We start from the raw sequence: 15,000 nt of genomic DNA, 5'->3' as shown, positions 1-15,000 counted from the left end.
GCTTAGCAGCATAATTGTTATTTTGACTGAGCATTTTAGTACAAGGTTTAACACCCCGACCATACCCTAGCCAATGAAATGCTGTGTGAACATTGTGTTCCCTTACCCTGTAGTTAGCCTGTAGGGTAAAGAGTATACGAATTTATCAGTACAGTTCTGGGAGGCAAGATGGTTATTTAAAGACCTCTCGTTAGATATATTTGCTGAGAGCTCACTTTTTGAGTTCTGTAACCATTTTAGGTCAGGCACACATGGGAACAGCTAGAGGGATCCCCTGGCGGAGCGGTGGTTTGAATAAAATATCCTGGATCCTTCAGGCTACGTAATGTGTGATGTGGGGAAGAATGAGAACCACAGGAGAATGACTGCTTCCTGTCATGTGACCTGTGGCTTCTTATCTAAGCCCCTGCCTCATTCAGAAGTGGGTATGTGAGGAGGAAGGCTAGTAGTAAGTCGTGTAAAACGTGTTTAGAGTGGACCCTGGTCCAGAGCGGACTCATTGGCCAAAACGCTCACCCAATGGCTTTTGTAAGGACATCTGGGCGATGCTAGAGTTTGGTGACTCATTCCATAGTCAAAAACCATAGTCAAGAAGTCTGTGTGCCCTCCGATAATGCAGTTAAACCTGCTATGCATCGAGTGTAACTCTTTGATATCCAGTATTTTAGATGAAGCTGCATGTCCCTATGAGCAGTGAATGAGGAGGTCGGAGTTCAGATGTGGACCGTAGTCAAGAAAGACCACAACCAGGAATCTTTTACTTACCCTTGAGTGACCGCTGTGTGGTTCAGACCACTGTTCTGACCGCTGTTGGACTGTGGTCATGGCTCTGGACCCAGACCACACGGATTCTGACCACACTCAAAGACCTGATTAGCAGGATGGACGGGGTGGGGGCGGGGGGGGGGGGGGGGGGGGCTGGCGGCTGTGTGTGATACGGACCAGAGGTGTCCAGGCCTCTCTCTCCCCTCCTCCCCCCCTAAGTCTGGAGAGAGAGAGAGAGAGAGAACCTAGTCTCAGAGGCACCTGCAGCACTGTATGTGTGTGCGTGTGTGCGTGTGTGCGTGCGTGTGTGCGTGCGTGCAAGAGTATGTGTGAGTGTGAAAATGAATCCTTTAAAATCCATTGAGGTCCATCCCTAAAGCCAGAGGGTCACTGGTGTTTTGGACAACGGTGTTCATGCATTGGCCGGGATTCAAATCCCCAATCCCATACTTCATTCTAAATGGTCTGTACCTTGATACATGAATTGTGCATACAGTACAATTACAGTTACAGTATGTAATACATGGCACTTGTGATTGGCTCAGACGCTTCCCCAAGTTGCCAGTTCAGCGATTAGTTCAAAGCAAACCTCTTTGGAGTTCGACTTCTCACCTCGGTATCCATTCTGTCAGCGGTTTTCACTGGAAATCTGTAATCCGCGTCAAACGTAATCGCATCACCCTCATGAGAGTCCATTGTGGACGGCTTTGCTTTGATGTGGCGCGCATGCCTGTATCACCACCACCAGCATAGCAAGGGGAAGGAAAATCAGTCTGTCTGCCAAACTACTTCTCCCACAGTTCAACACTGCTCTGGTTCACTGGTAGATCTCCTGGGTGTTAATCTGGAGGAGATCAAGGTGTTTTATTTCAGATGAAGGGACCGGTACATCACTTCCATTGCGCGTGTTGTTTCACCTTATGACATTCCTAATCCACGCTAGCAAAGTCTCCCCATTCGGGATTCTTGAGTCGACATCTTGTGCTATGGACCTCTCTGTGGGCTGTGTCTGAAATAACGTTTGAATTGAAGTAGTCACTGGACAAAGAAGAGGTCACGGTTTCTTTACCCCCCACTGGGACCTGCTGAGCCAGGATAGGCCGTGACAACCCCAGGACAGGCCGTGACAACCCCAGGACAGGCCGTGACAGCCCCAGGACAGGCCGTGACAACCCCAGGACAGGCCGTGACAGCCCCAGGACAGGCCGTGACAACCCCAGGACAGGCCGTGACAGTCCCAGGACAGGCTGTGACAGCCCCAGGACAGGCCGTGACAACCCCAGGACAGGCCGTGACAACCCCAGGACAGGCCGTGACAGCCCAACCCTTCAGGAAGAGAACCGCCTCGTGAACCTGTCCTGGGACAATAGACTCTGCTGGCGCTAAAACCAGCTCTGACACCAGACAAGGCTCTGAGTAGAAGGAGAATAAGCCACAATAAGCCAGAATAAGCCAGAATAAGACAGACCGGAGACCGATTGTGTTCTGCACTCCTACGGCCACAACACGTTCCTCACATCAGTCAAGTGGAACAACCCCAAGTGTCCTTTTGTTTGAAGCGCTTCAAGGTGACGTTCCAGCAACACGCTGGCCTCCTCCGAGGCAAACAGGACGCGTTTGAGACGGGAGTACGGAGGGGGGGAGACAGTGGGGATAAGAAGAGTCTTCCGGAAGCTGATAGCTCGGTGCCAACAGCACTAAAGCCTATCTGGGCCGACCTGGCTACTCTCTCCCTGCGTCTCTAATCTGTCCTGATAGCGCTGGACACGAGCTGAGAAGACTCTCCGCCACGCTATCTAATCTAGACCCCGGCCCTGAGGGGGGCTAGGGGGGAGGCGGGAGAGTGTGTTTGAGACCGAGAGTGGGGGGGGGTGTGTGTGTGTGTGTGTGTGTGTGTGTGTGGGGGGGGGGGGTTAGCATGTTTGTGTGTGTGTGGTGTTTGAGACAGAGAGTGGGGGAGGGGGTGTGTGTGTGGGGTGGGTGGTTAGCAAGTTTGTGTGTGTGTGAGTGTGCGTGTGTGTGTGTGTGTGTGTGCGTGTGCGCGCGCGTGTGTGTGTGTGAGTGTGTGTGAGGATGGAGGCTAAAGAGACCACATCAGTATGCAGGGCGGAGCTACTCATTGAGCAGCAACATGAAACTCAAACTCACTTCATGCTGAACGGTACTGGACAAACCAACGTTTGAATGTCTATGCTCAATTTAATACTCGATAAACTAAAAAAGAAAACCTTTTCATCTTTGGGTACTGATAACAATCTTGATGGGTGGAATTCTCAACAGAACTGGCCTGATAGAGAATGACTAAAATGAGATATATTCAGAGACTAAGATCTCCCCTCCTATAAATGTCAGGATGCCATATGGTCTCAGTATTGGCCCTGTAGGCCTTTGGATTGGTTACAGATGTATTAACACTGGTATTCAATGTATTCCTATTTGATTTATTTGAGGGACTGGAAGAACTTAGCTGAGAGAATGAGTAGAATTACAGTATTTCCACAACTCACCCCTGAGGGACATCCCTTAAGAAAACCCACAGAGATGATTTCAGGTTACGAAAACACGTTCTATACATGTGCACTGAAAAATGGGTGGTTAAGCAAAATCAGTGACTTGGAGGTATTGGGGAGGGAGGCTTTGTGGGTCCTTTTGGGAGCAGAAAGTAGCAGAGGCTGTCTAAACACTGGGTTTCTGCTAATAACTTACCCTCAGAAATACTTGCTCCAAGGTGGGCATGGTTATGAATCATTAATGATACAATGGTGCAATGCCAAAGACTCAACTGGTGCAGTTCACTGTGGGAATGGGAGTGTGTGTGTGTGTGTGTGTGTGTGTGTGTGTGTGTGTGTGTGTGTGTGTGTGAGAGAGAGAGAGAGAGAGAGAGAGTGTGTGTGTGTGAGAGAGGGAGAGAGAGAGAGAAAGAGAGAGAGAGAGAGATACAGTAGGGTAAGTCTAGTTGTGTCGTAAATATGTCTGAAAGTGTATGTGTGTACATGTGTAAGTGGAGCTGACGGAGAGTTGATTTTTCGCTGCACTCCAAACAGCTCTCAACACCTCCTGTAGTTCCATGGCTCAAAGTCTCAGACGGATTCCTCTCCTCATTCGTCAGGTGTTCCTCTGATCGACGGCGGCACAGTCCGGCTCCCCCGCCTCATTGGTCTGTCTCGGGCGCTGGACCTGATTCTTACTGGTCGGCCCATTGGTGCACAGGAGGCTCTGGCCTTCGGATTGGCTAACAGAGTAGTACCGGATGGCCAAGGTATGTGAAATGTACCCATGATGCCGTTTGTGTCCATGTCAAGGTATCTTGTATTCTATCCATACATTATGATGCCAACATAGCATTCCTATTAAGCTTATGTGATTTTATCCTTTTCTACAGAATGGTCTTCTTTCGCTATGATATGGCAGTAGCTCATCACCTTCCATTCCCCCATTCATAATAGTGGTGGATTAGATTATGTATGCATTTCAAAATGTCATTTCCTGTATTCATTCATAAAAGATCTTCCATTCCAGAGCAAAGCCTTTCCATGTGCTCTGCAGTCAAATTCCTCCTCCCTCACTAGACCTTAGAAGATTACGTTAATTCCTGGAGGAAGTCGTTTCCCACAGCCATGTCTGGCTAATTGGCCTCCGAGGCTGATCACTTTGCAGGGAGATAGATCTGAGGGGAGCCACTCGGGCATCAAAGCCTCTCATCACACTGGTTTTCCATAGGAGATCTGGATGTGGTCCAGTGCTTTCATGTGGGCCGGGGAACAAAGTGGCTTGGCTCTGGCACAGAGGCGGAGCAGGGGGGGGCTGAGGGCCCCGGTAGTGGCTTGGCTCTGGCACAGAGGCGGAGCAGGGGGGGGCTGAGGGCCCCGGTAGTGGCTTGGCTCGGGCACAGAGGCGGAGCAGGGGGGTGGCTGAGGGCCCCGGTAGTGGCTTGGCTCGGGCACAGAGGCGGAGCAGGGGGGGGCTGAGGGCCCCGGTAGTGGTAGCTAGCGAGGCAGGGGCCAAGTGGTCTATGCTAATGTAATTATAGAAGTGTGTGTGTGTGTGTGCGCGTCAGCCCTACAGGTAGAAGATGTCCCGGCACTCACAAATGAATATAAAAATATACGCTTTATTAATAGAAAAATATACACTTTATTAATATAAAAATATACACTTTATTAATATAAAAATATACGCTTTATTAATATAAAAATATACGCTTTTAATATAAAATATACGCTTTATTAATATAAAAATATACGCTTTATTAATATAAAAATGTACGCTTTATTGGGCAACAAGTGGGATGCTTCAGCCTCATGCCTTCACCAGCATCTTCATCAGCATATAAAAATATAAAATATCATATAAAAATCATTTTATTATGAAACGTCCCACTTGTTGCCCAATAAAGTTTATATTTTAATATGAATTTGTGAGTGACGGGGCATCTCCTTCTACTCAGCGTCCTAACCCAGACACCCGCTACCTCCACCAATCCTGTTACTTGAGCATAGTGCTCACTTTCTCACGCTCTTCATTCAGCCCTACAGGTGTCCTTGGCGCTGGCTGAGCAGATGAGCTCGTTCCCCCAGCAGTGTTTGCGGGCAGACCGCTCCTCGGCGCTCTACGGCGCCTTCGACGCCCGCTCCTTCTCCCAGGCCATGCAGCACGAGACCGACCATGGAGTGCCCGTCATCCGGGCGGAGGCTGTCGCCGGGGCAACGCGCTTCTCCGCAGGGACAGGAAGAGGCGGGACATTCTCCTAAAATTTTTGTTACACATTAGCTTGTAAACTCCTTATAAACGTATCAAACTTCTTAGAAACAGTATAATGTACTTCTTGATATCGCTGCATACATACAACGATGCATGTGATGATTTACTAACAGAATAATAACGGGGTGTAAAACTATTTAGTTTATCAGTGGTTTATAACAGTGTGAGTTTTCTAGTGTATTACGAGTTTTGTAAGATCATCAAACAACCGTGTGGCACAGTATGGCAGATGGGAGTGGCCTAAAAATCCCCTCCCCCCTATCTGCACCAGGCAGGGACAGTCACCCACAGCGTTCAGTACATAAAGCTTCAGAATGATCCCCGTATCGTAAGATGTCGTGGGGGAGGGGCGGGGTTGGGGTTGGGGGGGGGGCAGCACTATGCTGGTGCTTCTGTGCTGAAGTGGGTGCATGTGTGTGTGTGTGTGTGTGTGTGTGTGTGTGTGTGTGTGTGTGTGTGTGTGTCTTTAGAGAAGCAATACTGTCATCTAAGCAGAGAGGCGGAGAGCTGTGAGTGTGTTTATGCCTGTGTGTTCAGGGCTGTATAATTAGTGTGCAGGATTCAGCAGTTCAATTGAACTTGGTACTATGTGTGAACATTCCTGGTGTGCACTTCACCCTCAATTATGAGAGAGAGAGAGAGAGAGAGAGAGAGAAGCTGATTCATGCTGATGTTCAACTTGGGTTAGTGTTTGTGTGTGTGTGCGTGTGTGTGTGTCTGCGTGTGTGTGTGTGTGTGACTGCGTGCGCCCGCCCGTGTGCGTGTGTGTTAATTGGTCTGAGGAGAGGCGCTGTCTAGACGGCGTGATAACAGGACACACAGACCATGTTTACTGTTTCCTCCCGTTTCCTCCTGTGCCTCAACCATGACCTGAACACTCAACCATGACCTGAACACTCAACCCTGACCTAAACACTCAACCATGACCTGAACACTCAACCCCGCCTCAACCATGACCTGAACACTCAATCCTGACCTGAACACTCAATCCTGACCTGAACACTCAACCATGACCTGAACACTCAACCCTGCCTCAACCATGACCTGAACACTCAACCATGACCTGAACACTCAACCATGACCTGAACACTCAACCATGACCTGAACACTCAACACTGCCTCACCTGCTCCGCCCCTGGGATCACACACACACAAGCACATGTGTGCACACACACACGCGCGCACACACACACACACACACACACACACACACATACATACACACACACACACACACACACTCAGCCACATACACACGCACACACACAAAGCCACACACACACACACACTCAGCTACATACACACACGCACACACAGCCACACACACACACACACACACACACACACACAAGCACACACACACACAAGCACACACACACACACACACACACACACACACACAGCCACACACTCACACACACACATACACACACACACACACACAGCCACATATGCACACACAGACACACACACAGACACATATGCTCACACACACAGACACATATGCACGCACACACACACACACACACACACACACACAGCCACATACGCACACACACACGCGCACACACACACACACACACACACAGCCACATACGCACACACATACGCGCCCACACGTGCACACACACACACACACGTGCACACACAGACACACACGGAAACACGTCTTGCTAGCCAGAGTGAACGTTTGTAAAAGTTACAGTTGACCAGTCAACTAACACGTAGACCTATAATTGCTTTTCATTGTGAGAGAATGTGTCCATAGAGATCACCACACAACTCGTCTAGGGAAGAAGACAGCCGGGACAGAAGAGAAGCTCCTGTAAGTCTGTCTCTCCCTTTCCTCCCCCCTCCGCCCCCTTGTCCCTGCAGTAGTAGGGAGTTCACTTCCTACTGTCAGTCTGGACCTCAGCCAGCGGGGGGGGGGTTATCATCTGTGTCTTTGATGATGCTGCGGTCCTCACTCCTGATAAGATAGGCTGTGGAGAGATAGTGATAGTGACACCCCCCTCGCCATATCTGCCCAGCAAATCTGAATCTGGGCCCCAGGACAGACACAACATGGAACGGGCTTTCCTCTGTTCCCTCTCCAAAGGCTAAACACCACAGTTTATCCACCTCCCATCGCACGCCCAATCAACACAAGCAGAGCTCCGAGATTTAGGTTCCACCTTGTTGTGGCACTGACTTTTTTTGTGCCTTTGAAATAAAGATAAATTGGAATGAGTTGGCGCGGTGCCAGATTGGATAACGTTTGAGTGTTTAGAGCAAATTATTCTGTGCGGCTGTTGCTTGGTGTATCGGTTCTATAGTAGGCTAATTCAGGTTAGGCTACTAGCTTCAGCGGTCTTTAGCTTTCGAAATCAATTAATGTACGTCAATGTACAACAATAATTTAAAACTGCAAAAAAAAAGTTTTCTTTGCGTCCATGCTATTTTTCGTTCCATCGTCAGGGGTCGTGCCTAAGCAAGAGTTATTCTGTCCAAACGCACAGACTTAGGTTTGCAACAGACGCTTCCCCTGAGGAATTCTGAAGGGACACTCCAGATAGAAGAGCTTCAAAACGTTTATTAATTTACAAGTGTTGTCCTATGTTCTTTTATGTCTATGAAGTCCAATACAGAATACTGTAGTTTGAAAGACATTTCATATTTTAGGTTCACAATTGTGTAGATGCTTTCTCGAAAAGTATATGCTACCCACGGTAATGATATCAATGAATACTTGTGTTTATTATATGAGTGTATGTATCATTGACCATTTGCATTTTAAATACATAGAATTAACGGCATATTACATCCACTGATGATAGACATGTCTTTATAAAGCCCCACCTCCGCCCCCGTGCGCTCTAACTGGGCGGTAACAGAAGCTACACGCGCAGTAGTACCTGGTAATGCCCGTTACACACGACTCACACTGCAGATAGACGGTGCAACCGGTGGAAGTAGTAAAAAAAAAAACTTCGAAGTTACTGGGTCATCTGCGCAACTTTGGAAAATGTTTTATTTCTGGAGTCAAATATATATACACTAAAGTAAAATGGCTTCTTTCAGTGGAGTTGTTATTCTTTGGAGAGAAAACTGGGCATAGCCTACAACTTTGACTTTTGACTGGATGGGTTTGACTTGGACTTACTGGGGCTCAGGATTTTTATAGAGTGCCATTTATACAACAAACTGGACTGAAGAATTGCTGGAGACATTTCAGAATCAGATATGACAACAAAGCAATCTTTCCATGCATTTTATGCTGGGATATCTATATTTCATATGGCGTTATGAATTTTACTTTTCTATAAAAGGAGCTGCAGACGCTTCTTTCCTTTCAGTGACAGAGGAGCGCATTTGAAGAAAAAACTGAAGTTGAGATTTGGCTACATTTTAAAACGGCACGTCCGGGACAGTCCGACTCCAAACTGGACACACAATGACAAGCTGTTGGTTCGCCTTTGTGGGGTTGTGGTGGAGCGCTTATTGCACGTTCCTTATTGCAGGTAGCAATTATTTATTCGATGGGACCAACGAAGTGCATCCGAGTTTCATTCACCGGCGGTTGCGGACGCATGAAAAGAGAGAGATGCAGAAGGAGATTCTGTCTATTCTAGGACTTCCACACAGACCAAGACCGCATCTATCACACGGAAAATATAATTCCGCTCCTCTCTTCATGCTGGATCTATACAATACCATATCAAGCGAAGAGAAAAACGAAGTGGAGGGCATGTTGGACCAATACCAGTCCATGTTCACAACCCAAGGTCCTCCTTTAGCAACATATCAAGAGAATGCCTTTCTAAATGACGCAGATATGGTGATGAGCTTTGTGAATTTGGGTAAGCTATTCGTTTTTCTGAGTGAGCAGTAGTTATGAATTACAAGCAGCTTTAGCATTCCGTCAGTGAACAATGTGGATCAATAATCTCCATCCGATTGTAAAAATGGACAGATAGGAGCTCGTGCGTAAAAGCCATTTGATGTAACGAAACATTCAGTGGCCGTTTATATTTATCAGACGGGTAAAATATTGAAATCAGTGCTGCATATCCAACTTGTAAATAACAGGTGTTTGATAGGCTAGGCGCAGTACATTGCGGGGAGAGGGTTGCGCCGCTGATGCCCGCGCGGCGTTTTTACGCATGGCTCCGCGAGCCTTAAGCAACCGTAAGCTCTCCTCTTGCGGAATCGCGTAGACCTACCGAGACATGTTTAGTCTCTATACATTTGGGACACATGTTCAGTCAGTCAAGCTGTTGTGGACTCAAATGTTGTGCAATTGGTTTCATGATTTATGTCAGGGGGAGGGAAACGTCCTCACCAAACTAGATACTCGAATCAACAACCATCACGCTGGTATTTATAAATCTATTCATGGCAATGACATACTAGTTGAGGTTTTGTCCATGAACTGTTTTGTATTGTTTGTGTTGCTTCGCTAGATTTCTCTAATTAGCCTCTGGAGGATAAAGAGATACTTTAATCATAACGGTTCAACATGAAAGCCCTCGGTCACTCCTTCCATTAGCGGCGCTTGTGTTTACAAAGATAATCTAAACAGACCGCGTGAAGATAAACAGACGCGCTGCCAGACGTGCTGGTCAACGCTGCGGAACTAGATGAATGTCATTCTTTGGGCATTGTCATTTTTGAGCCTGAGAACTTTTGGGCTACGCAAGAATCCCAAGAGGCATTTATTTTGCTGTTGCACTTCCAAAAGTTCTTCTTGAACTCAAGCCCACAACCACACAATTCCACAAGTGATGAGCTGCATTATTGCAGAGAGCAAGTTACAAACTACACGTTCAGCCTCATTTTTTATTGTCCTTTGGGGAATTCAATGGTGAAATTGCAGCATGTGGCGATGAAAGACAGATGGCTTTTCAGACGGAGAAAGGCCTGTGTTTTGTTCTCATAGTGTCTCTATTGACTACAGTTCTTCTGGAAAGGAGCTGTGTGTCTTTAAATCCCTATTAGTATGCATTTACCCCTGTGGTCGCACATCTGGGTGTGTAATTAATCACTTCCTGTACATCATTTCACTATTCCCTCGAATTCACAATGCCTAGGGATTAGGTTGCCATCTCTCCCAATAGTACACAGAGTTCTGAATAGTCGGGAGGAAGCGGGCTTCGTTGAATGTGATAATCAATGAGACAGGCCAAGGCGCTCCATCTGCTTTGCTGCTCGCGCGACTGTTTATCAGCACCGCCAGATTCGTTGTTAATGTGAAACTTTAATTTTAATCTTTTGAGACGAAGCTAGAACTCCTGTGCACTTCTGGGTGGTCTGAGTCTGGATATTATAGTATATCCTGCATATCAAATACTAAATTGAACTAACTGTTAACTGGGACATGTAGGTCTGTCCATAAATTGAGTCTAAATGATCTGACTAGACTTGGGAAATTTAGTGATCACTGATGGGCCAGTGAATTTGCATTTCAGGTCCAAACTGATCTATTTCACAGCCAGTTGCGCGGATAGAGACCTCGTTTTCAGGAGATTTCCCGCGGGGTGGAAGGATTTAGAGGTTCCCGTACTGCTACCGTCTCATGTGTGGCCAGTGTGAAACAGATGCTCCTCTCCAGCTTGTGATTCACGACGAGGTCTTATTTAGTGTTTAGCAGTAAGTTCATTAGAATATCACTCATCTTTAAAACACCCATTGACTCATCTGAAGAGAGAGGAAAGAAAACCTAAATTAGGTTAACAGAAACACCTTTTCCTTCCCCCTGGTTCTCAGAATAGAGTGTTCATTACTGTTTACCTTGTGGATATCCTAGTTTCCAGTGAGGGTGACACTATGTACAGTGTGAGTCATACAGTGACACGTAACAGGCCCCAACTTGTCTCAGAGCAGCTGTGTAATGGTTGGTCAGTCAGTAGCTTTTTTGTGAGTCTGAAGATACTTAAACAGATGATAGGCCCTTAGCAGCTAGTCTCCCCAGATACTTTTCTGGAAGTGAGTCGTCAATCTCTAGGTCATGAGTGTGCAGTGTAGGCTACACCTGTTCTTGCCAAATTTACTCTTCAATTCAGAAATTTCGTCCACTTTCACTTTTACAAGGAGATGTATTTCAAAGCCATATTATGCCCCGAAGACCATAGTATGGTCGTCAAATGATTCTCAGATATAAAGATGTACAGAGAGATGTCTTATTAAGAGTTGCTTTGGTTTTGGTGTGCTGGATCCAGAAGCTCAAATATTGCTAATGTCAGCCCTACTTATTTCTGATGTGTTAGCTTCACATAGACAGGTGGAACGGCCTAGCTTGACTTAGCTTGGCACTGGTTTCTACCAAACCGCCCCATCCCTTGTTTGGGCTCCAAACTCACTAGCTTTGCCTGCCAGATTGTCAAGAGGGGAACTTCCAATAATCCAGGAAAATCCGTCCTTGTTTGCAACACTCCTCACGGTTTAAAACAACAGCAACCTTTTTTTCCCCCTCTACCTGACTGCTGTGGCTCAAGCATCCCTCCATTTTGTAATCCAACAAGCCGGTCCACACCCTCCCTCACCAAGCCTGCTTTCATCCCTCCACCCCCTCTCCCACTCTCCACACCCCATTGCATGGCTGTAGCCTAGCTGTCAGTGCCCCTCTTAGCAAAGTCAACAGCCGCCCCCGTCGGGCGCTAGCAACGCATCAGCCTACCTCCCACACTTGAAAGGTGACCTGGGAGATGGAGGCTTTAAGACAGTGGGGTTTTTGCGAGATTAGCCCGGTCTAGACAATCCCAGGCTTATATGTGAACTCTGGGGCTTGTTAAAGGGCTGTTATTCCCGTCTTATGATGCCTGGCTTCAGTACTGAGCGCTAAAGCTCAGGTAAGCCGTTCGTTTTGCACCACAGCGTGTCCCAAAGCTCCAGCCCGATCAAATAATTAGTTGGCCACGTTCAAAGGGTTAATCGTTTGATGAAGGAGGTATTGGCCTGTTCTAGCTAAATCCTGTGAAATGCTTCTTCCGGACTGCTGTAAAGCCATGTCATTCTAGCTTTGTATTTACTGTGGGGCATTAGGAGGAAATTAAGAAAGGAATTCAAGATATGCTGCTATATTTTCAAAGCCACAGACTTGGCTAAGCAGTAGGCTATTGCCAGAAAGAAGTGGAGGAATTGGATTAGCAAACCATAAACACTGTGTTTGTGTTCATATGTTTTAGGCATCAAACATGTCAGTTACAAGTTCCCTGAAACGATAGCTCCAATGCAGTTCACAGGTACACAAATGATTCCACATATTCCACATATTTAGTTACAGTATTTAAGAACTTCCTTTCCTGAGGTTTGGATTGTATTGGTTATCAAGCTTTTTGGCTACAACCCACAGTTCCTTCAAAGAAACAAACAGTTTGAGGAGAAAACATTTATAGCAGTTTGTACAGTATGTCTTTTACATATGTACTATACCATAGTTATGTTACATAGTCGGTGTTAACATGACTATCTGAACCCCTGATAGTATATTCCTCTCTGCTTCCTATGGCTCCTTTCTTATTTGCAGACAGTCAAATACATAACAACCAAACAACACACAGACATGTGCACGCATGCACACACACACACACACACACACACACACACACACACACACACACACACACACACACACACACACACACACACACACACACACACACACACACACACAACAACAGCCTGCTCTGCACACAAAGACACACTTGCGCACTCAAATGACCTCAAGGTCAGAAGATAACAGTTTAAGAGAGCATTCCGTTTGCGCTTGAAGAAGTCTCCGTCACACCCGACTCTTAAACCCCTTCCGATGATATCGCTCCCTCTCACGCCACATAACACTCCAACATGACAAGATGGCCGTCGAGATTAAGCCACAACTAGAAAGAATGCCAAGGACGGTGTTTTTTCTCACCTTCCCTCCCTCCCCCTGAGACCTGTGGACATTCCTGTCCCCTGTGGGAAAGTGTGGGACCGAGCAGGCGGTGGTGAGATAACAATGTGAGACACGGCGCACTCCGCCAGCTAACGATCTGTCGGATGGCGCTGATAACCCTGACACAACATCTGATTACCAGCCTGCTCCTATTCATCACCTTTCGTGGAGGCATGCAAGGAGGTATGCCTCCAAAACAGGACCTCTCTCTCTCTCTGTCCCTCTACCTCTCGTTCTCCATCTGCTGTTCTCTCTCTCTCTCTCTCTCTCTTAATCCATCTCTCCTTCCCTCACTGTTTTCTCTCTGTGCCTCCCTCTTTCTATCTAGCCTCCCTCTCTCCTTCTCTCTCTCTCTCTCTCTCTCCTTCTCTCTCTCTCTCTCTCTCTCTCTCTCTCTCTCTCTCTCTCTCTCTCTCTCTCTCTCACACACACACACTCTATCACAGGTCAGTCTCTCTCTCTCTCTCTCTCTCTTTTTCTCTCTCTCTCCCATTCTCTGTCGGTCTCCATCTGTCACACCTGTTGATGTAGAGGCAGTGACCGAGCTAGGTGAACATACTGTGGACCTTCTGACTGCTTTACGACGACCGTGTCGACTAAGAATCTGCAGAATGTGTTGGCGTGTTTGCGGTGCCCAAGCTGGACCTTCTCCTCTCCCCTTCGACGGCTGACCCGCTGACCCGCTGATGGTGCTGTCTGGTGCTGTAAACCACGTACGGGCCAGACCGCATATTCAGACGCATACTCGGTTGTGGGGTAAATACCTGCTGTTTGAGCAGGGCACAAGGGGGAGGCCAGGGGCCAGCGATGGGGGCGTGAGATTAAGATAGTCCTCTCTCGGAGCCCCCCTCCCACCACAACCAACCAAACCCCCCCCCTTCAACCCTCTACTGCCCCCCCCCCCCCAACCCACAGAGGAGTTCTGGCCGTCAGGGTAGCGGAGGTGGCGTTGGTGCTCTCTGAACCAACACAGCCTGGCTGCTGATACGTTGATGCGAAGCAGCTGTGAATCACACTTGTCCTCCCTCAACCTCTGGGCTGGTGTGTCTCCGGCCTCACACACACAAGCACACACCCACATACGGGCACACGTACACACACACACACCCACACACACAAGCACACACCCCATGCGGGCACACACACAGACACGCACACACACGCACACACACACACACACTTGAAATACACGCACCTGCCCGCACACACTCACACATGTGTAAGCACACACACACACACACACTCCCACACACCTTCTTTCTCATTAATCTCCTCCACTGCTTTTCAAGCCAACTGGAAAGGTGCAGAGAGCAGAGATGAAACCAGCGAGTCAGCGATTCAGAGCAGGGCGGTATTGAATTGGTAGAACTGATATGGTTGGCTACGGAAAGCACATCGGAAAGAACATTTCAGTGCAACTAGGAGCCCCATTTATTACTAGGACATCATGAAAATGTCCTTAACAATAACAAGTGCCATCAAACGGAGATGCTCGCAAGGGATGAGCAGTTCGTAAAAGTCACAACCGTCCAATCACGTCGTGACATTCCACCGTGAAGCCA

General features: G+C 47.5%; 2 protein-coding genes across 2 annotated transcripts in view; both read left to right on the top strand.

Annotated features, from left to right (window-relative positions):
- The window catches only part of LOC311329620 (enoyl-CoA hydratase EchA19), a 13,184-nt gene extending 7,643 nt beyond the window's left edge, over positions 1-5,541 (top strand). The window contains exons 5-6 of the mRNA XM_084461501.1: positions 3,875-4,024; positions 5,293-5,541. Coding sequence (XP_084317627.1) covers positions 3,875-4,024; positions 5,293-5,516 — 374 coding nt within the window. The 3' untranslated portion in view covers positions 5,517-5,541. The remainder of the gene's footprint in view (positions 1-3,874; positions 4,025-5,292) is intronic.
- Positions 5,542-8,549: 3,008 nt separating this feature from the next.
- bmp6 (bone morphogenetic protein 6) overlaps positions 8,550-15,000 on the top strand; it is a 37,494-nt gene continuing 31,043 nt past the window's right edge. Inside the window, exon 1 of the mRNA XM_084459270.1 lies at positions 8,550-9,365. Within this exon, the coding sequence (XP_084315396.1) occupies positions 8,960-9,365 (406 nt within the window). The 5' untranslated portion in view covers positions 8,550-8,959. The remainder of the gene's footprint in view (positions 9,366-15,000) is intronic.

Source organism: Borostomias antarcticus (genome assembly GCF_949987555.1).
Source record: "Borostomias antarcticus genome assembly, chromosome: 2".
In the NCBI taxonomy this organism is placed as follows: Eukaryota; Metazoa; Chordata; class Actinopteri; order Stomiiformes; family Stomiidae; genus Borostomias; species Borostomias antarcticus.
This window is presented reverse-complemented; position numbering and strand designations above follow the sequence as displayed.